At 40.4% G+C, this 23106-nt stretch overlaps 1 protein-coding gene across 2 annotated transcripts in view; it reads left to right on the top strand.

Moving 5' to 3' along the window:
• The window catches only part of LOC120308022 (suppressor of tumorigenicity 7 protein homolog), a 28067-nt gene extending 7293 nt beyond the window's left edge, over nt 1-20774 (top strand). Inside the window, exons 3-6 of one of the 2 annotated variants that reach the window (XM_039343441.1) lie at nt 1276-1411; nt 11581-11673; nt 18771-18910; nt 20466-20774. In XM_039343441.1, coding sequence (XP_039199375.1) covers nt 1276-1411; nt 11581-11673; nt 18771-18910; nt 20466-20561 — 465 coding nt within the window. In that variant the 3' untranslated portion in view covers nt 20562-20774. Of the gene's footprint in view, nt 1-1275; nt 1427-11580; nt 11674-18770; nt 18911-20465 lie in introns of both variants that reach the window. The other variant, XM_039343440.1, reaches the window with a different exon arrangement.
• The last annotated feature ends 2332 nt before the right edge of the window (nt 20775-23106 follow it).

Raw genomic sequence — 23106 nt, 5'->3', positions numbered from 1 at the left:
GAGTGGGCGTGGCCAATTGGGTGGGTATGGCTGCAGTGGTAATGGCAGATTGGGTGGGACTAAAAAGTTCAATCAATCAATTCCAACTTTGCAAGAACTTCCCCCCCCCCGAAGTTGAAATTGACTGATTGAACCTTTTTTTCCCACATGATGGTGGAGGCCTCAAAAGAAAAGGTTTTATAAAACCCAGTTGAAGGCCTAGGACTGGGGCGATGATGCGCGTGCCCACAGAGAGGGCTCTGAGTGCTGCTTCTGGCACCCGTGCCATAGGTTCACCACCACTGCTCTAGACTGCTTAAAAAATGCCATGTACAGTACTGAGATAAACCTTATTGAACTATTTGCTAATTAGAGACTTTCTGTTTTTCTGTCCCTCCCCTCTTTTTTTATTGCTTTCTAGGACTAACGTCTTTATTAAAGGGGGCACAATGTCAGGTCTGCCAGGCTCGGCTTGGTGCCTCATTGGCATCCTGCCATCAAAGGCTAGAAGGGGGAGGAAGATAGATAGACAATAAAGCTGTGTGTGTACGTGATGGGAAACAGGGAGGGGCAGAATAACAGGTGATAAAGATCAGAGATGCTCAGAATCAGTTTGTACCAGCATCCAAGGCCAGGTGCCATGAAAAAGAATGTGGATTACCTCAAAACATCTCAGCATTCTCAAAACATTTTGGCAAGTTTCAATTGGCTGAAGACAGACTGGTCATGGGGGAAGGGCTGATATGAGGGGAAACCTTTCTGTATCTTTTGAGCACAGGAAACTCAGACCTAGTCTGACTTTACTACAGCTTTTTAGTAAAAGAACCTTTCACTTCAACCAAATGGAGTTGATGGTCTTTCTTTCCTAAGGGATCAGATTGGGGCAGGTCTGCTATATGCATAATTTTACCCTGGCCTATATTTTGTAGAAAACTATTAACCCAATGTATGTTCTTGCAATGTCTTATATATACTTATTTCACACACTCAATTTATACACTCAGTACAAAAGGTTTTTTTGATAATGCTTTGGATTTAAAAAATAACCTTTTTTGTATCTTTTTAAAGAGAGAGATGTTTATTATTTTCTGCTGTCTGTAAAGAACTGCCATTTGCTGGTATATTTTAGTATTTATGATACATAAGCAATTTATTATCAAAAGCAATAGGTGATTATATAGATTTAATAAAACTTTTGCAGCTGAACAGTAAGCAGTGCCAGGTGGGCTGTGATATAATGATCTTTCCTTTTTATGCCTGTGTTATGACTGTATGCTTGCTGTTTTTCTGTTGTAGTATCTCCTAGAAATGAAAAGCTTAATATTACCCCCTGAACATATTTTAAAGCGAGGCGACAGCGAAGCGATTGCTTATGCTTTCTTTCACCTTCAGCACTGGAAAAGAGTGGAAGGGGCTCTGAATCTCTTACATTGTACGTGGGAAGGCAGTAAGTAATTCACTTTCTTAAAGCATGTGGCAGGAAATGAATGCCAAATGCTTTTAATTTTTTTTTTTTTGCAAAGAAGCACCTAAGATAAAAGCCTTTTCTGCTCAGTTCAAAGTACTATTTAATCATACAATGACTGTGTCATGGTTCCGACAGATGAAACTCTTCAAAGAACTTGAGGCTTTGTTTACCTTAAAGAATCATTATTAGAGAAGCATAGCATCAGCACTTACATAGCCAAAGCCAAAATCTGAATTCCCCTCGCCTGAGCACATAGTCTCAAAGCACAATTTCCTCCGCTAATTTACAGTCATAAATCACATTCTCCAATTAGTTTGAAATGCAGACTTTCCGTCCAGTTCTCCAACCCCCCAATTCTTATCATCTCTTATTTCAAAAAAACTTTGGTTCTCACACTAATTACAGTATTGTTATGTTTAACTAAACTCCCATGCACATTCCTCCTCCTCCCTCCCAGTATCATCTAATTCTAACTCTAATTCTAAGAGTAAAACATAAGAAGGAAAATGATTGCATCTCCATATGTTGTCAAAGCAAAAACATCCGATGTTAGCAGCATTGACAGACTAAGCATGTTTTAGTTGAAACTGTAATATGTAATTTATATACAGGTATGCCTGAGAGAGGCATCATAAGTTCACACCCAATTTTATGACCTTTTTTGATGAAGTTCTTAAGCAAATAACTGCAGTTGTTAAGTGAGAAATCATATGACTGCGATTTGTGGCCTTCCCTGTTGGTTTTCCCATTGATTTCACTTGTTAGAAGTCATCTGGGAAGGTTACACATAGTGATCACATGACTGTGAAATACTGTGATCGTCATAAATGCACAATGGTCGCCAAAGTGCCCCAATCATAGTCACATAACATCAGGGACACCGGCAGTCATAAGTGCAAGAGCCAGTCATAAATCACTTTTTCAGTGTAGTCATAACTTGGGTGACCAAATGAACGGTTGTAAGTTGACAACCTGTATATAATATAAGATTTATATTATTTGGACAATAGAAGAATATTGTTAGTAAGTTAGAAGACTTTCCTTAAGTTTACTAAATTAAATTGGAGCAGATCTCCAAATCAAGGCAGATGCAAATTTCCAGCCTAAATGCCTATTTTGCAGAATAATGGCAGCCCCACAAATGGTCAACACTCTTAAGAAATATAATGGTGCAGTTTGGTGCCAGACACCAGAATGCTGATTGGAGCTGCTCAGTTAGTAGCAGCATTTGACCAACTTTGAACTTTAAGTTTAAAGCTTTGAACTTCAAGTAAACAACATCATGCTTGGACAGTACTTGGATGAAAGACTTCCAGAGTTCACCAAGCCTGTAGAGCAGATCGAGAAGCTGAAAAATATCATGGAATGCACACTTTCATAGCCTTCCTGTTTCTAAATGGTTATTCAGAATACACAGCAATGCAAAAGTAGCACCTCCTGAAATTACTTTAAATTTGCTATGGTTTTTCTAGGATTGGGAGGGATTAAATCTTGAATTTTGAATAAAATCTTGAATAAAACCTTGAATAAAATCTTGAATGTTCAAGATGGCAACAGAGAAAGCAGAGATGGTTACATCACGGGGAGAAAGTTGCTATTAAACTAAGACAAAACAGTAGGAGGAGAGGTGGAGAGGGAAAGATAAGTCATAGAAAGAGAAAAAAGACTGGAGAAGGGAAAAGGAGAGGAAATATTGGAGAAATTAAGAGGAAAACAAAGGAAGTGGCCTGCAGCAAACTTGCCTGCTGAGAGAAGCCCAGCTGCACTCAAGAGGCCTACCTAAGAAACCGGAGGCCTATTGAGCAGAGAGGCGAAATGACTGCAGGCAGCAAAATGAACCAGTGAAGAACAAAGAGGCAAGCTGGTGAGTGATTGGGGCCAGCTGCAGAACTGACAGGAGAGTCAGCTGTGGGGCAGAGAGGAGATCTGACTGAGGGCAGCACAACGACTGGCAGAAAACAAAGAGGCGGGCTGGTGAGATAGCAGAACAGGGAGGAGAGCCAGCTGCAGAGAGGAAAGGAGAGCCTGCGTGGTCAGTGACCTGCCCAGGTGGAGGACTTGTGGGGGACTTGATCAACATTCCCTCTCCAGTGAGATTAGCAGCCCCCCACCTCCTGCTAGCTGGGCAGACCTTCCCAGCAGCCTATCTGGAGGAGGACAGAGGGCCTGGAGCAACCCATCCAACAAAGGCTGAGAGAAATTGGTGTGGCAGAATCAGTGGAGAGGAGAAACACAGCAGTAGAATTGGTGGAGGGGAGATTGCAGCAGCAGAGATGGGCAGCACAACAGATCTGTAAAGCTGAGTGGCGGGCTGAGAGAGCTGACCAGAGAAGAGACAAGGCTGAAAAGACTTGAGCACAGAAAGAGAACAGAGCTGGCAGAGAAAAACGATAAGAAGCTGGAGCAGCAAATGATGGAAGTGAAGGCAACATTTAAGCTTGAGGTCCCAATAGGAAGGGAGGGAAGACCCCGATAGAGAATAAAAATAAATACAGGCCAGAAAATAAAAGATAAATAAATAGGCAAATAATAAGGACAAGAGCGGAACATTAGAAATCAAGGAAGAATAAGATTAATAAAGAGGCATATCTTAACAAGACAAATCTTAAATAATAAGGTAGGGAGAAATTGGAACTCAAAAACTTTTAAAAAATATAAGGAGGAAAAAAATAAATAAAACTAACATAATAGTAAGCAAGTTAAATAAATAAGGTAGAAAAAAAGCAGAAAAAAGGCAGAAAAGGGGATGGGAAAAAATAGGCATAATTACCTAGAACAGAGAAGGTAGAAACATGGTTAAAAGCAAAGCACATCCACCAATCAAAAAAGAGGGATTTTCAAACAACAAACTCATGGAACAGGTGACTGATACTATTGTGGTATGCAATAAATGTTCCATGTATGTACTTATGCCCAAAGAACACCCAAATTATACATGTATAAAATGTAAACTAGAGGAAAAAGTAAGGAATCTGGACGCAACTCTAGCCAAGAAAGCTATTTCCAAATCAAACCAAATAATGAACAAATAACTCCCAGAGTATTTGACCCTGCTGATAAACCTTTGAAGGAAGAGAAATGGATGTATATTACACATAGAAGGAAACATAATAATCAAAGAAAGAAGCGGCATACATCTAACAAACCCCTACTGCCCAATCTAATCCAACCAAAAGCAGCTCCATTAAAACTGAGCAATCGATTTCTCCCCCTAGATCAGTGGTTCTCAACCTTTTTAATGCCGCGACTCCAACTGGTCGTAAGTTGAGGACTACCCAACCAGTCGTAAGTCGAGGACTACCCAACTGGTTGTAAGTTGAGGACTTTCCCTGCCCAGGAGTGCCGCCCCCTGCGCTGGCTGAGGCGTAGCTGGCAAGGGGCAGCGACGGCGCAGGGCGACCACTGGCTGGGCCACCAGCTGGCCCAGCTCAAGGGAGGTATGGCACCCGCCGGGCCCCACGCGCGCCAGCAACCCTCCCTGTGCTCGCCAGCCTCCCACCTCCCACCCCTGGCCCTCTTTTACTTATATTTTTAGTAGTTGCTCAGCAGTTTCCAGACAGCTCGCCTTCACTGCAGACAACTTGCAGCACCGTTTGCAGACTGGGGCTTTTGGCGGGCTCAGCAGGGCAGAGACAGCCTGGACAATTCCGATTGGCTTTTGAAAGCCAATAGACTTCAAGAGAGTCTATTCTATTGGCTTTCAAAAGCCAATAGAATAAAAGGGAGTAGCACAGCTCTGGAAAAGGGGAAAAAATGGCGGACTGCATTGTTTGGCGACCCCCGTGAAATGGTCATTCGACCCCAAATGGGGTCGCAACCCACAGGTTGAGAACCTCTGCCCTAGATGAAAATATGCAGACCCACAACCTCCCGCTCAAAACATGCAGACACCTAGAAAAGAAACATCACCAAATATCCCTAAAAAGTCACATCAACAAACATACCTGACATAAATAGAAAAGCACCCAGACTGTACCCCCCAAAAAGAAGTGATGGTGATAGGAGATTCTATTCTCAAAGGTACAGAACCAGCCATCTGCAGACCAGAATTAAAATCTAGGGAAGTATGTTGTCTCCCTGGAGCAAAAATCAAAGATGTGGCTGAGAATCTAACCAAAATAATTAGGCCCACAGATTACTACCCTTTCCTCCTCCTTCACATTGGGACTGTGAATGACACAACAAAGAATTTGAGTACAATATTGAGAGATTATAAGCAACTAGGCAATAGGTTAAGGAGCTAGGAGCATCAGTACTCCCAACAAAAGGTCAACACCCATTGATGGAAAAAAGAATTATAGAAATAAACCGCTGGCTAAAGGGTTGGTGTCACTCAAAAAACTTTGGTTTCCGGGACCATGGACTGCATTACCTACATGAAGGACTCTTGCAAGGGATGGGCTGTACCTCACGAAAACAGGGAAAATGTACTCTGAAAAAGACTGGCCCAACTCATCAGAAGGGCTTTAAACTAAAATTGATGGGGAAGGATGACTAATCTTTAGAATTTCTAGAACACAAAACCAATCATAAATCCCAAGAAAACTAATCAATGAGGTAGGGAGTGATGAGAAAAAAAGAAAAACTCAGACAATTAGGAGATGCAGAAAACATATCCACGAACAGGCATAAAAGTCTTAAATGCTTATAAACAAGCACTCAAAGCTTGGGGAACAAACAGCGTGCACTAAAAGCAATAGACACGAGGGTAGGTATGACATAGTTGCCATTACAGAAATCTGGTGGGATGAAACCCATGACTGGAATGTACGAATGGAGGATACAAATTGTTCAACAGAAACAGATCAAAAGAGGAAGTGGAGTTGCACTATATGTAAGAGAACACTACAGTGAGGGAAAAAATATTTGATCCCCTGCTGATTTTATACGTTTGCCCACTGACAAAGAAATGATCAGTCTATAATTTTAATGGTAGGTTTATTTTAACAGTGAGAGACAGAAAAACAAAACAAAAAATCCAGAAAAATGCATTTCAAAAAAGTTATAAATTGATTTGCATTTTAATGAGTGAAATAAGTATTTGATCCCCTATCAATCAGCAAGATTTCTGGCTCCCAGGTGTCTTTTATACAGGTAATGAGCTGAGATTAGGAGCACTCTCTTAAAGGGAGTGCTCCTAATCTCAGCCTGTTACCTGTACAAAGGACACCTGTCCACAGAAGCAATCAATCAGATTCCTCTACCATGCCAAGATCAAAGGGCTGGCCAAGGATGTCAGGGACAAGATTGTAGACATACACAAGGCTGGAATGGGCTACAAGACTATCGCCAAGCAGCTTGGTGAGAAGGTGACAACAGTTGGTGCGATTATTTGCAAATTAAGAAACAAAAAATAACTCTCAATCTCCCTCAAGCTGGATTCCATGCAAGATCTCACTTCGTAGAGTTTCAATGATCATGAGAACAGTGAGGAATCAGCCCAGAACTACACAGGAGGATCTTGTCAATGATCTTGTCAATGATCTCAAGGAAAACAGTTGGTAACACATTACACTGTGAAGGACTGAAATCCCGCAGTGCCCGTAAGATCCCCCTGCTCAAGAAAGCACATGTACAGGCCCATCTGAAATTTGCCAGTGAACATCTGAATGATTCAGAGGAGAACTGGGTGAAAGTGTTGTGGTCAGATGAGACCAAAATTGAGCTTTTTGGCATCAACTCAACTCGCCGTGTTTGGAGGAGGAGGAATGCTACCTATGACCCCAAGTACACCATCTCCACTGTCAAACATGGAGGTGGAAACATTATGCTTTGGGGGTGTTTTTCTGCTAAGGGGACAGGACAACTTCACCGCATCAAAGGGACAATGGACGGGGTCATGTACCATCAAATCTTGGGTGAGAACCTTCCCTCATCCAGGGCATTGAAAATGGGTCATGGATGGGTATTCCAGCATGACAATGATCCAAAACACATGGCCAAGGCAACAAAGGAGTGGCTCAAGAAGAAGCACATGAAGGTCCTGGAGTGGCCTAACCAGTCTACAGACCTTAATCCCATAGAAAATCTGTGGAGGGAGCTGAAGGTTCGAGCTGCCAAATGTCAGCCTTGAAACCTTAATGACTTGGAGAGGATCTGCACTCCTGAGAGATGTGACATGTGTGCAAAACTGGTGGCCAACTGCAAGAAACGTCTGACCTCTGTGACTGCCAACAAGGTTTTTGCCATCAAGTACTAAGTTATGTTTTGCAAAGAGGTCAAATACTTATTTCACTCATTAAAATGCAAATCAATTTATAACTTTTTTGGAAATGTGTTTTTCTGGATTTTGTTGTGGTTGTTGTTGTTATTCTGTCTCTCACTGTTAAAATAAACCTACCTTTAAAATTATAGACTGATCATTTCTTTGTCAGTGGCCAAATGTACAAAATCAGCAGAGGATCAAATAATTTTTCCCTCACTGTACATATCTACAGTAATGCACATGATCAAAGATAAAACCCTTCCAGAATGTATATGGGTCAATATAAAAGGAAAAAAAAGTAACATTGCCATAGGTGTACATTACAGGCCACCCAACCAATCAGAAGAAATAGATCAACTCTTTGCCAACCAGTTAACAAATGTATGTAGAAAGATACCACAGTACTATTGGGAGATTTCAATTACCCAGATATCAACTGGGAGACAAACTCTGCAGCGAGTGGGATGTCAAACAGATTCCTAACCAACATAGCCGACAGCTTTGTCATCAAAAAGGTAGAGAAGGAAGTAGACGTAAAACTATACTGGATCTAATTCTTACTAATAGAGAAGAAGTGATAGAAGGAGTTGAAGTTGCTGGAACCTTGGGTGAAAGTGACCACATCATATTAGAATTCAATAAAACGTAAACAAGCAATAGAAAATAATCCAACCAGTTTCTTAAACTTTAAAAGAGCTGATTTTAACAAACTCAGAGAGAACCTAGGAAAGATTCCATGGATGAAAATCCTAAAGGAGAAAACAACTCAAGAAGCATGGGAAGCTCTGAAAAACATGATCATAAAAGCCCAGACCAGCATAATACCACTGAAAAAGAAATTCAAGAAGGAACAAGCATGGTTGCACAGAGATCTCTTTGACAAACTGCAAGACAGAAAGGACAAGTACAAAAAATAGAAAGAGGGACACCTAACTAAGGCTGATTATCAGCAGACAGCCAGAACAGGGAAAGATGAAATCAGGAAAGTAAAGGCTCAGAATGAACAAAGTCTTGCAACAGAAGTAAAGGACAATTAAAAAAAGTTTCTTTCAACACATTAAGAACAAGAAAAAAGTCAAGGAAACAGTAGGTCCACTAAAGAGAAAAGATGGCAAGGAAGTAACAAGGAGTAGGGAGAAAGCAGATCTGCTTAAATCATTCTTTGCATCAATCTTCACACAAAAAGAAATTATAGCCCAACATACCCAAAAACTACTGTAAAAGACAAACTAGAAATAAAAATTAAAATAAGCAAGAAAATGGTAAGAGAATACCTCTCTGACCTTGACTAATATAAATCACGGAGGCCTGACAGATTACACCCCAGAGTTCTGAAGGAGCTGGCAGATGTTATCTCAGAACCATTGTACCACATCTTTCAAAAATCCTGGAACACCAGGGAAGTACCTGAGGATTGGAAAAGAGCTGATATGGTTCCCATCTTCAAGAAAGGGAAAAAAATCACTGAGGAAACTATAGACCAATCAGTCTGACATCAATACCTGGAAAGATCCTGGAAAAGATAACTAGAAGCCAAGTTATAGCTAGTGGCCAGCATGTGTTTGTTAAAAACAGATCATCCAAATCAATCTTATTTCATTCTTTGATGAAGTGACTAAACTAGTAGACCAGTAAAATGCTGTGAACATAGTATACTTAGATTTCAGTAAGGCATTTGACAAAGTAGACCACAACCTACTTCTTGGTGAACTAGAAAAATGTGGAATAGACAACATCACCACGAGATGGATTTATAGCTGGCTGACAAACTGTACTCAACGAGTAGTCCTCCACTGTACTACATCCACACGGAGAGAAGCAGTGGGATACCACAAAGCTCCATCTTAAGCCCCGTACTCTTCCATATCTTCATAAATGACTTAGCTGAGGGAATAGAAAGGGAACTCATCAAATTTGCAAATGACACTAAACTGGCAGGAATAGCCAACACCCCATAATATAAGCTCAAGATCCAAAACGACAAACTGGAACAATATGCCCTATCCAACCAAATTAATTTTAATGTGGAGACAAGCAAAGTTTTACATTTAGGCAGGAAAAATCAAAGGTATAAGTACAGATTAGACAAGACCTGGCTCAAAAACAGTAACTGTGAGAGGGACCTTGTAGTTCTTGTGGACGATCACTTGACTATGAGCCAGTAGTTTGCAGCAGCAGCCAAAAAAGCTAATACAATCCTGGATTGTATAAACAGAGACATAGAATCAAGATCACGTGAAGTATTATTACCACTTTAAAAAACCCTAGTAAGACCACACCTGGAATACTGCAGCCAATTTTGGTCACCTTATTACAAAAAAGATGTTGAGACTTTGGAAAAAGTTCAAAGAAGAGCAACTAAGATGATCAAAGGTCTGGAGACTAAAACATATGAAGAACGGCTGCAGGACTTGGTTTTGGCTAGTCTAAAGAAAAGAAGAAATAGCGGTGACATGATAGTATTCAGTATTTGAGGGGCTGCCACAAAGAAGAGGGGGTCAAATTATTCTCCAAAGCACCAGAGGACAGGGCAAGAAACAATTGTTGGAAACTAACCAAAGAGAGAAACAACCTGGAATTAAGGAGAAACTTCCTAACAGTGAGGACAATTAACCAGTGGAACAGTTTGCTTTCAGAAATTGTGGGCGCTCCATCACTGGAGGTTTTTAAGAAGAGGCTAGACAGTCACTTATCTGAAATGTTATAGGTTCTTCTGCTTGAGCAGGGGGCTGGACTAGAGAAGACCTCCAAGGTCCCTTCCAGATCTATTCTGTTCTGTTCTTTTCTGTTCTGTTCTATACCAGAAGCACTCCACAGCCCTAATACAATTGCAATATTGCTCTAATGTTTTGTATCTAATAGGCATATTATAGTGGAAAATGTATAATAGCAATTATCTATGGTTACATATTATTTACAACATATTTTCCTGTAGTACTTCTGGCCTCCACTCTTGTCTGCACGCATCTGTTTCTAGTAGCTTTCAATTTCTTGCACTTTCCAATTTTCCAATTTAAAGTTTGTTGTTTTTAAAGAGAAAGCTGCTATACTGCAGAATAAAGCTTTATCTCTAGAATTCCTTGGAACTCACACCCAAGAAATAAGACTGCTGGGTACAGCTCATTCATTTTGATATACATCTAGAAAAAAGTTAGGTGTTTGAAGGGTGTAGATGAGATAGTGGATTACACTGTATCATTTCTTTTTGATGCAAGTATATACTGTAGGTGTTATATAGATGCATATGTTTTGGAGCTCAGTTCACATTTCTGTCCTATTAAGTAAATGATTTTTTGCTTTTAACTACTTTGGCTTCTGAGAAAGGTGTTTTATAACTGGGTATGCTAACTTTGGTAACTGTTTTATAAAAGAGAGACACAACTCCTATGTCAATAATTTTGTGAGAACATCCACAAAATCTTCTTAGAATCCAAATAACCGTACCACCACTAAAAGATTAGCGGGTATATATGTTAAATCCATTGTAATTAATGAGACTTACTTTTCAATAGACACGTTTAAGATATTTTGATGATCATCCTTTGCCATATTATTTATATATGTTATTTCCATCTAAAGGCAGGAAAATCAAATTCTTAAACATACCATATATTGATTCAATTTATTTGTATAGGAATATGCTTTGTGGCACATTATGGATAAACAAATGGAAACTATATTAACAGTTCAGAACAAGGTGGACTATATGCAACTTCAAAGAGAAGTTCAAAAGTTCACTGGATTTCACTGCATTGAACTCTACCTAAAAGATATAGTGGACTTAACACCCATAATTTCAATCAAGCATAGACCTATCATTAGCCATACTGAATAGGGATTATGGGAATTGAAAGGCCACACATCTAGAATCCATTAAATTGGAGAAAGTTACTCTGCAGTCTTCAAAACTTGTTTTCTTTTTCTTTAGCTTTCAGAATGATCCCTTATCCTTTGGAAAAAGGGCACCTTTTTTATCCTTATCCCATTTGTACCGAAACAGCAGATAGAGAACTTCTTCCATGTAAGTTTGAATCTTTTCTGGTTTTATCTTTAAGTAAGGAAGATTAAACAATTTGTCTATCAGTTGGCTCATCAGCAAGGAAAGTTTCTGCTGTATAACTTTATCCAGTTGTCTCAAAGATGCTTTTTAAAGAGGCAACTAGACTTTCTTGTTTTTCTTTGAAGATGTTTTGCTTCTCGTCCAAGCACCTTCTTGGATGAGAAGTAAAACATCTTCAAAATAAAACAAGAAAGTCTAGTTGCCTCTCGAAAAAGCACCTTTGAGACAACCATGACCTGGAGGACTGAAAATCGCCATAGACAAGTTTATCCAATTATTCGCAGAATGGAATATAAGGCTTATCCATATTTGGTTTTGCACAGAGGTCTGTCACTGCATGAGATGTAGCAACCAGGTTTGAGTTGAATTACAAGCCCATTATTACATTTTTGTCAGTACACTACTCCCAGATTGAAAGTTGTAAAATAAACTCACTAGATTTAACAGTTAATTCCTTTGCTAACCTGGAATTAAAATCTGACATAACTGTTTTTACTGGGATTGGGAAAGAAAAATGTTGGTTCCTGAAGCTAATTCAGTTTGTGCTATACCTAAGACTTTGACGATCCCCAATTACTTTTTTCATTAAAAAGCTGTGATTATGCGTATTGTGAAGGAGGCAACTGTCAGAATCCAATCATATTTCATCTTTAATTATCAACTATAGAAACTCCCAATTCTGCCTTCTTTGGATTCTGCCATAAGAGGGAGAGAAGGGGGAGAACAAAGGGGCTTTATGGCCCTCACTTCCTTCAGTACACTTCAAAGAGCTGAATGCTGAATGTGTGTTTATTGTAACATCAAAGCGTTAGCACTAGAGAACCTTATCATAACAAAGCAGGATACTTGCCTTTCATGTAGTTACCTGAAGTCTCCATTCAGACGGAAGAAAGAAGAAAGGGGGTGGAATTGTGATACTTGAAACTATCACTGGAAGGGGGGTTGATTGGGTGGGACTACTGGGGAACCCCTTAAAACCTTGAATGGAAGAGCTTGAACCCCAAGTCCTGTCTAGCATGCCTGCAACCATTTTCTCTTAATAAAGGATTCCTGTTGGAAGAATTATTCCAAGAGTTCTGTCTTCTTAAGATGCAAAGTGGGGTGGGTCCTTACATTAGACAGGACTTGCAAAATTAATCCACCTGGAAGGAAGACCCTTGCCGGGGGATTTTGCAAAAATTTACCATGTCAGACAATGGAGCAAGAGAGGGGGAAAACTCCCTGGAAAGAGAGCCACTGACCCAGTTGGAACCTTGCCAGATGTTGGGATCCGAGAGGCCAGATTCCTCAGGAGAAGAAGTGGTGGAGACACAGGACCACAAGCCTCGCTGGTCGATGGGCGTTGGAAAGAAAAGTGAGTGGGGAAAGGAATCAAGAAAGGTGACCCTGAGACGGGGGACCAAGCAACCAGAATGGAAGCAGGAGATGGAGAAATCCCTGTACGCAAGTGAAGAGGGAGGAAGCTGGGCACCATACTCAGACTGGATCCTAGAGAAAGCTATTGACCTGATGAAGAGAACTCTCAGCTCCCTAGGAGAGGAGAATACTGAACCCTACGGCCGCCCCAGTTCCTGGAGCCGCAAAGGGAGAGACACCGGGGACATGGAACCTGCAACCCCAGGGACATCTACTGATCCAGGAACTCCCACCCCCTACCGGACCACAGATGGCAATCTGGACGGAAGGCACTACCACCCACAACAGAGGCACCGATCCATTCCAAGACGTCCACCGTTGGAAGTGAAATTCAAAGGGGAGCCAACACGCTTGGGGTTTTTCCTAACCCAAGTCCTCAGCTACATGGAGGAATATGGGCAGGATATTCCCAGCGACAAAGCCCGCATCCGGATCGTGCAATCTGCCCTGGATGGACCAGCTGCGGATTGGGTAGTGAACTTGCATGACTCCAATGCCCCAGAACTCAGTAACTTCAACCGTTTCATGTCCTCTTTGAGAAGACGATTTGAAGACCCCCTGGCTGATCGCAAAGCCCGTGAAAGAATAACAACGATGAGGCAGGGCAAACGCCCAGTGGCTGAGTATACACAAGAATTCCGGGCCATTGCCAGCAAACTGAATTGGCCAGAAGACATCCTCCTTGGCCGTTTCAAAGACGGACTAAACTATGATCTATATGATGCTTGCCTGCCCCGAGGGGACCCACATCGACTTGAGGAATGGTACGTCTTGGCAGAGGAAGCAGAGATCGACATATTGAAGAGGCACCGCCGAGGAAAACAATGGAGCCGCCCCCCGCCTGAGCTGACACACCAACCGGTGAAATCATCGGATACAGCCAAGAAGCAGATGGGGTGTTTCAAGTGCGGAAGAGAAGGGCATCGAGCTGTAGAATGCCGCTCAAAGGCCCCCCAGCACAACCCAGACAGATCCCCAATCAACAAACCCAGAGGGTATTCAGCTAAGCCAAAAGAAACAGCCATGAAAATGATGGAAATTGCAGAAAACCCCACCTCTGCTCACCAAGGGGAAAGGACTCCAGCCTACACCACAGGGCCGGTGGATGCCTCAGATGACAGCTCGGAGGGCGAACCCCTGGTAAGTGGATGCATCACACCCATCTTCAAAACAGTGACTATATTAATCCCCCCCATGCCCGAAGCTGTGAAGGTGAAAGCCTTAATAGACTCTGGCTGTACCCGCTGCCTCATTAGCCCAACACTAGTGGGGAATCTGGGCATCCCATCCAGGAGACTGGAACAACCAATCTCATTTGGCCAGCTAGATGGATCCATAGCAGGGGGGGTGCCAGCTACCCTAGCCACTTTGCCAATACATCTCTCCCTGGGCAACCATGAAGAGGACTTAACGTTTGTGGTGACCCCAGGTATGGAATGCCCAATGATTCTAGGGATGGAATGGTTGAAAAAATGGAACCCCTGGGTAAATTGGAGGATGACAGAAATCAAATTCCCGAAGGGGGACCCTATGGACTTAAAACCCCAAGGGAGGCTACCAGAATCAAGAATAGAAAAAGCATCCATAGGAGAGGAAAAAAGATTAACAGAAATACCAGAGGAATATAGGGACCTTGCTGAAGTCTTCAGTGAGGAGAGGGCGAATGAGCTTCCCCCCCACCGACCCACAGACTGTACCATTGAATTCAAGCCTGGGGCAAAACTCCCGAAGCCCAGATTATACTCCATGAGCCCAAAGGAGAAGGAGGAAATGGAAAGATTTATAAAAAAAAACCTGGAGAGAGGTTTCATTGAGCCAGCCAAGCCTAAAGTGGCTGCCCCGGTCCTTTTTAGAGAGAAGAAGGATGGCTCTTTACGTTTATGCGTGGATTATAGGGCCCTGAATACAATCAGTGAAAGCAACCTATACCCGCTGCCCCTCATGAAAGACATGCTGTCACACCTATCGAAAGGGAAAATTTTTTCTAAACTAGACTTAAGGGAAGCTTACTATCGAGTGAGAATCAAGGAAGGGGACGAATGGAAGACTGCATTTAACTGCCCCATGGGGTGCTATCAATTCAAAGTCTTGCCATTTGGATTACAAGGGGGCCCTGCAGTCTTTATGCAATTAATCAATGACGTTCTAAGGGAGCACCTGTTTAAGGGGGTCCTTGTTTACTTGGACGACATTCTTATCTTTACCGAAACAAAAGAAGAACACGTCAAACTTGTCAGAGCGGTTTTAAAGAAGCTGCGAGCCGCCCACCTATATGCCAAACTCTCAAAATGCGAATTCCACCAGGAAAGGATAGACTACCTAGGCTATCGCATATCCCCACAGGGCATTGAAATGGACCCAGAGAAGGTCAAAGCAGTACTAAATTGGGCACCACCCCGCACAAGAAAGCAACTACAAAGTTTCCTGGGCTTTGCAAACTTTTACCGCCAATTCATCCCCTCATTTGCCCAGATAGCCTTGCCCCTCACTAACTTACTAAAAACGAAGGGAGCATCCTCAGTAAAACCTAGCCAGCCACTAACATGGACAATGGAGTGCCAAGCAGCGTTTGAGAGACTAAAGAGACTTTTTTCTGCCGAACCAATACTAAGGCACCCAGACATGGACAAGCCCTTCGTAATACAGGCAGATGCAAGTGATGTGGCAGTGGGGGCTGTGCTATTACAAGAAAATGATGATGCAGTATTGCAACCCTGTGCATATACATCCAAGAAACTCACGGAAACAGAACAGCGCTGGCCCGTATGGGAGAAGGAGGCTTATGGGATACGTTGGGCATTACTCACGTGGCGACAGTTCCTGGAAGGCAACAAAATCCCCTTCCAGGTGTGGACTGATCACAAAAATTTAGAAGCCCTGAAAACTTCCAGGAAACTCAATCCCAAACAAGCCCGCTGGTCCCAGCATTTTCACCAATTCCAATTTAAGCTCAAACATTTACCAGGAAGAAAGAACTTCCTGGCAGATGCTCTATCTCGCATGCCCCAATATAACAGCGCACGAACCACAGACTCTAGACCAATAATGGCAGAGTCACAACTGGCAGCACCAGTAACTACAAGAACCCAAGCCAAAATAAAACCACAACTGGACAGCCAAACTGGGATTGAATTCAGAAAAAGTTTGGAAACAGATGAATGGTTCCAGAAAAACAAAAATGTGTGCACAATGAGAGACGGGTTGCCTTGGGTAGGGGAAAAGTTATATATACCAACAACTCAAAGAGTAACTTTCATGCACTTTGCCATGACACAAAATCAGCAGGGCATTTTGGATTTGTAAAAACTTTACATTTAATTAAACGGCAATTTTGGTGGCCATCCATGAAAAAGGACATTGAAAGTTATATAGCCAGTTGTCCAAAATGTGCCACGGCAAAGAGGTTGCAAGGGAAAGTGCCAGGACTATTGCAAACAGTGGCAAGTCCCTCAGCCCCCTGGAGAGAAATAGCCATGGATTTTATAGTGGAATTGCCAGAAAGCAATGGGAATACTGTGGTCTGGACGGTCACGGACTTGTTTTCCAAACAGGTGCACTTTATCCCTTGCCAAAAGATTCCCACTGCAAAAGCCTTAGCAAAACTTTTCATCCAACACATTTACAGATTGCATGGGGCACCCCAACGCATCATCTCTGACAGGGGGGTGCAATTTACGTCTGCATTTTGGAAGGAATTTTTATCCCTCTTAGGAACCACTCAGGGACTGACATCTAGCCACCACCCTCAAGGAAATGGGGGGGCTGAAAAAATGAACTCCGTACTTAAGCAATATTTAAGATGTTTTCTTAGTTTCCAGCAGACCGAGTGGGCGGACTTACTCCCCTTTGCAGAAGTTGCCTACAATAATGCAGTCCACTCCAGCACAGGTTACACTCCTTTTCAAATAGCCACCGGTCAAAGTTTCAACCCCATGCCAGAATTAACCCCAAACGAACCAACGATCCCCTCGCTGAAAGAATGGATGGAGAAATTACAAAACACCTGGCCAATAGTCAGAAAAGCACTAGATGAAGCTAGGCAGGCATATAAAACACAAGCCGATAAAAAAAGGGTTGAGCCTACACCATTCATTATAGGAGAAATGGTGTACTTATCTACAAAATACCTAAAGTCCCTACAGCCCTGTAAAAAACTTGGACCAAAATATATAGGACCTTTTCCAATTAAAAGAATCATAAATCCAGTAACAGTAGAATTAGAATTACCCAAAAATCTCAGGCAAATACACCCAATTTTTCATTGCAGCTTGCTGAAAAGAGAGCATCAGTCACCTCTACGGCCAAAAATCCCCCCCCACCACCTCCAATCATGGTGGAGGGTGAACAACACTTCGAAATAAAGGAAGTCCTTGACTCTAGGAGATATCATGGAGCAACTCAGTACCTAGTTGCCTGGAAACACCTCCCTCCCTCACAAAATGAGTGGGTCCATAAACGTCATGTCAGAGCCCCGAAGCTATTGAAGAAGTTTCACACAGAGTATCCTAACAAGCCTAACTAAATTTTATACTTGTGTTTTCTTTCAGGTGGATCTCTCTTATTTTTAAGAGGGGCCGGATGTCAGAATCCAATCATATTTCATCTTTAATTATCAAATATAGAAACTCCCAATTCTGCCTTCTTTGGATTCTGCCATAAGAGGGAGAGAAGGGGGAGAACAAAGGGGCTTTATGGCCCTCACTTCCTTCAGTACACTTCAAAGAGCTGAATGCTGAATGTGTGTTTATTGTAACATCAAAGCGTTAGCACTAGAGAACCTTATCATAACAAAGCAGGATACTTGCCTTTCATGTAGTTACCTGAAGTCTCCATTCAGACGGAAGAAAGAAGAAAGGGGGTGGAATTGTGATACTTGAAACTATCACTGGAAGGGGGGTTGATTGGGTGGGACTACTGGGGAACCCCTTAAAACCTTGAATGGAAGAGCTTGAACCCCAAGTCCTGTCTAGCATGCCTGCAACCATTTTCTCTTAATAAAGGATTCCTGTTGGAAGAATTATTCCAAGAGTTCTGTCTTCTTAAGATGCAAAGTGGGGTTTGCAAGCCTTTAGTCAAGAATACTCAATGTAACAAAAGATAGAGATTCAAGCTGGGATCTTTAATATGAAATTATCTTCATTGAACAGAAATTCAGTGAAGTATGTGTACATGTATTGCTTTGTTAAATAAGTAAAAATAACCTTGGTGAAAGGATACACATATCAAACTTGGTATTATATAAATATTAATAAAACATACAAATTAATAATTAGCAAAAACTGGATTAAGTATAGTCTGATAACAATTTAATTGATCTTTTTTAAAAAAGAGATACGGATAACTGAATAATTTAATCAGTTATTATTTTGTTCTTAAGTCCAAGGTCCCTTCTACTTTTCATACTTGGGTGTTGTGTTATTTTATTAACTCTGTTAATGCATAATTTTCTTTTTGTTAGTTTAATAAAAAGTTATTTAATTATTAATAGCAGAAAACCAATTACAGTATAAAATTAATTGTAAGAATCATGGAGATTTATAATAAAAATAATTTTAGGAAATTTAACCAGATTGGTTGAAAATCTGTAACTTTGTTTAAAACAGTGTTTTACTTGTTTTTTTTCTTTATTAACGTCTTGGCAGCATTTCATGAAGTCTCTGTTTACCCCAAGAAAGAGCTTCCATTCTTTATTCTGTTCACTGCTGGACTATGTTCTTTCACAGCTATGTTGGCCCTTCTGACACATCAGTTCCCAGAACTAATGGGAGTTTTTGCAAAAGCAGTGAGTAGCATGTTTTCTTGTTTGCTTATTTTGGGATGGTTCAAGGGGAGGGGTGAGTAAATGAATGAATGAAATGGGATAACAGGTTTTTTTAATCAGCAAGCACAACAGTTGCTGTTTTTTTTTTTGTGCCATATGGCAGCTATCCTTTACAAATCATTATTTGTCACTGTATTTTAGAAATGAGTTGGAGGAATGTGATTTGAGTTACTAATCTGTTGCCAGGGCTCTTCCAATACGAGAACATATCATTTCAAATGAAATGAGTAAAATATATGGTTAATTCAAAGAAACATGCCACTTTTTAAATGTGTTATGACAGGAGCACTTAAATTGTTATATTCACATATGGGCAGAATAGTTGAGAACACATAAAGTATTATTAATGTTTACAACCAGCATCATGTCAATAGTTAATGTTAGATTTTTATTTCTTGCATTTAATTTTGATATTGAGACCAACCAAACTCCTTAACAAGTCTGGGCAGCTTACAATTAAAAAAGAAAAAAAAAACATCTGTGAACATATATGAGATCATATATAATAGAATCAGGAGATGAAATGCTACAACACAGTAACAAAATATAAGTCAGATAAAATGCAAACTAAGTTACTGTTGCTGAATAGCCAGTTTCAATGGAGATAAACAAATCACCACCTAAGCAAGGGAATTCCAGGAGCATATATTTTGTCCTGCTCTTGCTACTCTTTCATTCCATTTTTAGTGATAAATGATCAGTTAAAAAAAGGAGGGGGAAGGCTGATATACTTTTATATCCTACTGCAGCCCTATCGGTATATTGCTCTTATGATCTGACTAAATGCTGTTATTTATTATTTGTTCAATTTCTGGCTGGCTTATCCCCAAAATTTCATTTTGATGTATGCCGATTGGTGTACATTCAAAGTGACAAAGTTGTTGTTCTTATATCCTTAAGAATCCCTATCAAACTATTCTTTATATTGTAAAAATGCTGTCACCTTTGGACACCAGCCTTTCCTATCCTCATGCCTTTCAGAAGTAAAGAAATTCCCGAGCTAAGAATTCTGAAAGTTGACTGAAGGGCACCATAAGAGATGAGAGGCCAATAGGTTCACATGAGGTGAAAACCAGAACAAAATTCTTGGGAAAAACAGACCATGATTAAGATGAGGATGATCTGTTTAATGAGTATAGGAACATTGGGAGAAAATTTAATGGTATAATTAAGCAAGAGCCCCATGATTAAAACAGTCATCAGAGAAGGCCAACAAAGAGTACTGGAAAACCTAGTCATAATAGAAAAGAGATCCTCAGTGAGTTGAGGAAGAGGGCTTAAATCATACATCAAAATATATCTGAACTATAAATGATTTCCTTTGTAGCATGCCATCGATAGAAATGTCAACAGGACAGTTTTGTTCTGCAGATTAAATAAACTTTATATTAATATATTGATTCAAATGTATCTACTAAATATATTAAAATTATTTCAAATGAAAATGTGTTATTGCAAGCTAGGTTGAGTGGTACAGATCAGATAACCATAACTCATAACCATAATTTTCTTGCAGTTTCTTAGTACTCTCTTTGCTCCCTTGAACTTTGTGATGGAAAAAGTGGAAAGCATCCTGCCCTCCAGTCTCTGGCATCAGCTAACAAGGATCTAAAGAAAAACAGTTCTCAGTGACTGCCATATTTTCTGTGCCAACTTCCTGTTGACTACCAGAAAGCATGATTTTTTTTTTAAAAGAGAGCCCACGTTAAGCTCCTCATAAATTGTCTGTTATCATAATTTTTGTTGTACAAAATACATTGATGTTTGATTCTATTTTGCTTCCAAAAAACAAAAACTAAAAAAAATAAACTTTTGTGTATGGCAACCATTTGATCTTGTTTTAATTCTCTTCCAGCTTCCATGAGGAATTGAGTGTCATGATTGATTAAATAGGGGAATACAAAGCACCTCCTCCCAGGTTATATTCCAGAAAAGTGGAGAAACTAAGGACAGATTTAGAGGGTGAGGTGAAAGGATGTAACTAACGAGAGCTGGGAGTTTAGGAAGACCTCTGTCAGAGGGAGAGTGTTAAATATTTAGTTCCAGGGAAGGCAAGAATTGACAGCCTGTAAATATAATTGTAAACTAATCTTAACCAATTTCTTTGTTTAAACAGTACAAAGGGACTATGGTGTTCTGCAGCTTATTTCTGAGTCATGATTTGTTAAATATATAAAAGAGAAGATAAAAGGCCATTTCCAAACCAGGAAAGGGTTTAGTAGTGGCAGCAAAACCAATAGACGTTTCAGAGATTATTTCCATTTTAATAGGATTACACTTTTGATTTTAGTAGTGGCAGCAAAACCAATAGACTTTTCAGCGATTATTTCCATTTTAATAGGATTACACTTTTGATTCTAACGATTAAAAAAAGTTAAAGTATGCTCACAACACTGTATATACACAAGACATGCCAAATGTGAAGTTAGAAGTTAGGAAACAAAAAGGACAGCTCATGAGACAGAATAATAACAAACAACAATGAGGTAAAAATTGTCAGAAAAAACGTTAACTGTCAACTATAATTGGAAACGCAGGAACAGAAAGTTTTTTCACACAAAAGACAATTCTGGCTCCAAAACTGTGTCAATAAACAGGTCACCTTTGTTAATATAATGTAAGTTTTCCTCATGAAGGTGTCAGCTCAGAGGAAATGGGGTTCCCCATCATAAGAAACTATATTGCAGGGTAGTGTATATAAGGAGAGGAAAGGGGACAGATAAAACCCACCAGGAAATAATTGGAAAGTCTGAAATAGAAAAACTGAGGAATCCAAAGGAAAAAAAATGACCCATTATGTGGTATGTGAGAAATACCAGCAACCTTTGACTTCAATTAGAACAAATACAGTGTGCACAACTATTAGCCAAGTGAATATTTTGACCATATCATTCTTCATGCATATTTTCCATCTCCAAGCTGTAATCTTAAATGCTTAGTGATATAAGCACATCAGATGACGTGTATTTGTTCACAACCAGGGGAGCAAAAACTTGGGTTTTCAAAATTATAGTCTATATACATAATTCATTGCCATTATTTCAAACTTTTGTAAGGGGTGCAGCTTTTTTTCCTCAGGCAAAATGGCCAAAAAAGAGATTTAACTGACTGAAAAGTCAAACATTGTAAAAAGTCTTTCAGAGGGATGTGGCACTCTTGAAATTGCTACGATATTGGGGCGTGATCACAAAACCATCAAATGTTTTGTTGCAAATAGTCAACACGGTCACAAGAAACATGTTAAGAAAAAAAGATACATATTAACTGCCAAAGATTTGAAAAGAATCAAATGTGAAGCTACCAGGAATACATTATCCTCCAATACTGTCATATTGCAGAACTGCTACCTACCTGGAGTGCCCAGAAGTAAAAGATGTTCAGTGCTCAGAGACATGGCCAAGGTAAGGAAGGCTGAAACCCAACCACCACTGAACAAGACATATAAGTTGAAACTGAAAGACTGGGCCAAGAAGTATCTGAAGACAAGATTTATGGACCGATGAGTAATGCATGATTGATTAGATGGATGGACCCATGGTTGGACCAGTAACGGGCAGAGCTCCACTTCAACTCAAATGCCAGCATGGAGATGGGGTACTGGTATGGGCTGGTATTATTAAAGATGAGCTAGTTGGACCTTTTCGGATTGAAGATGAAACTCAAAATCAACTCCCAAACCTGCCAGTTTTTAGAAGACACTTTAAGCAGTGGTACAGGAAAAAGTCTGCATCTTTCAAGACCATGATTTTTATGCAGGACAATGCTCCATCGCATGCACTGAAGTACTCCATTGCTTGGCTAGCCAGTAAAGGTCTTAAAGATGAAATAATGACATGGCCCCCTTCCTCACCTGACCTAAACCCTATTGAGAACTTGTGGACCCTTCTTAAACATGAGATTTATGGTGAAGGAAAACAGTACACTTCTCTGAATGGTGTCTGGGAGGCTGTGGTTGCTACTGCACAAAAGTTGATTGTCAACAGATCAAGAAACTAACAGACTCCATGAACAGAAGGCTTATGACTGTTATTGAAAAGAAGGGTGGCTATATTGGTCACAGATTTTTTTGTTTTTGAAATACCAGAAATATTTATTTGTACATTTTGAGTTATTATTCTCACTTTAAAAGTTGCAAATAAATGAGATGGGCAAATTTT

The sequence above is a fragment of the Crotalus tigris genome, unplaced genomic scaffold, assembly GCF_016545835.1.
Source record: "Crotalus tigris isolate CLP2741 ecotype Arizona unplaced genomic scaffold, ASM1654583v1 scf7180000017851.206555, whole genome shotgun sequence".
Classification (NCBI taxonomy): Eukaryota; Metazoa; Chordata; class Lepidosauria; order Squamata; family Viperidae; genus Crotalus; species Crotalus tigris.
The sequence above is the reverse complement of the archived record's forward strand: the minus strand, read 5'-3'. Positions and strand labels throughout refer to the sequence as shown.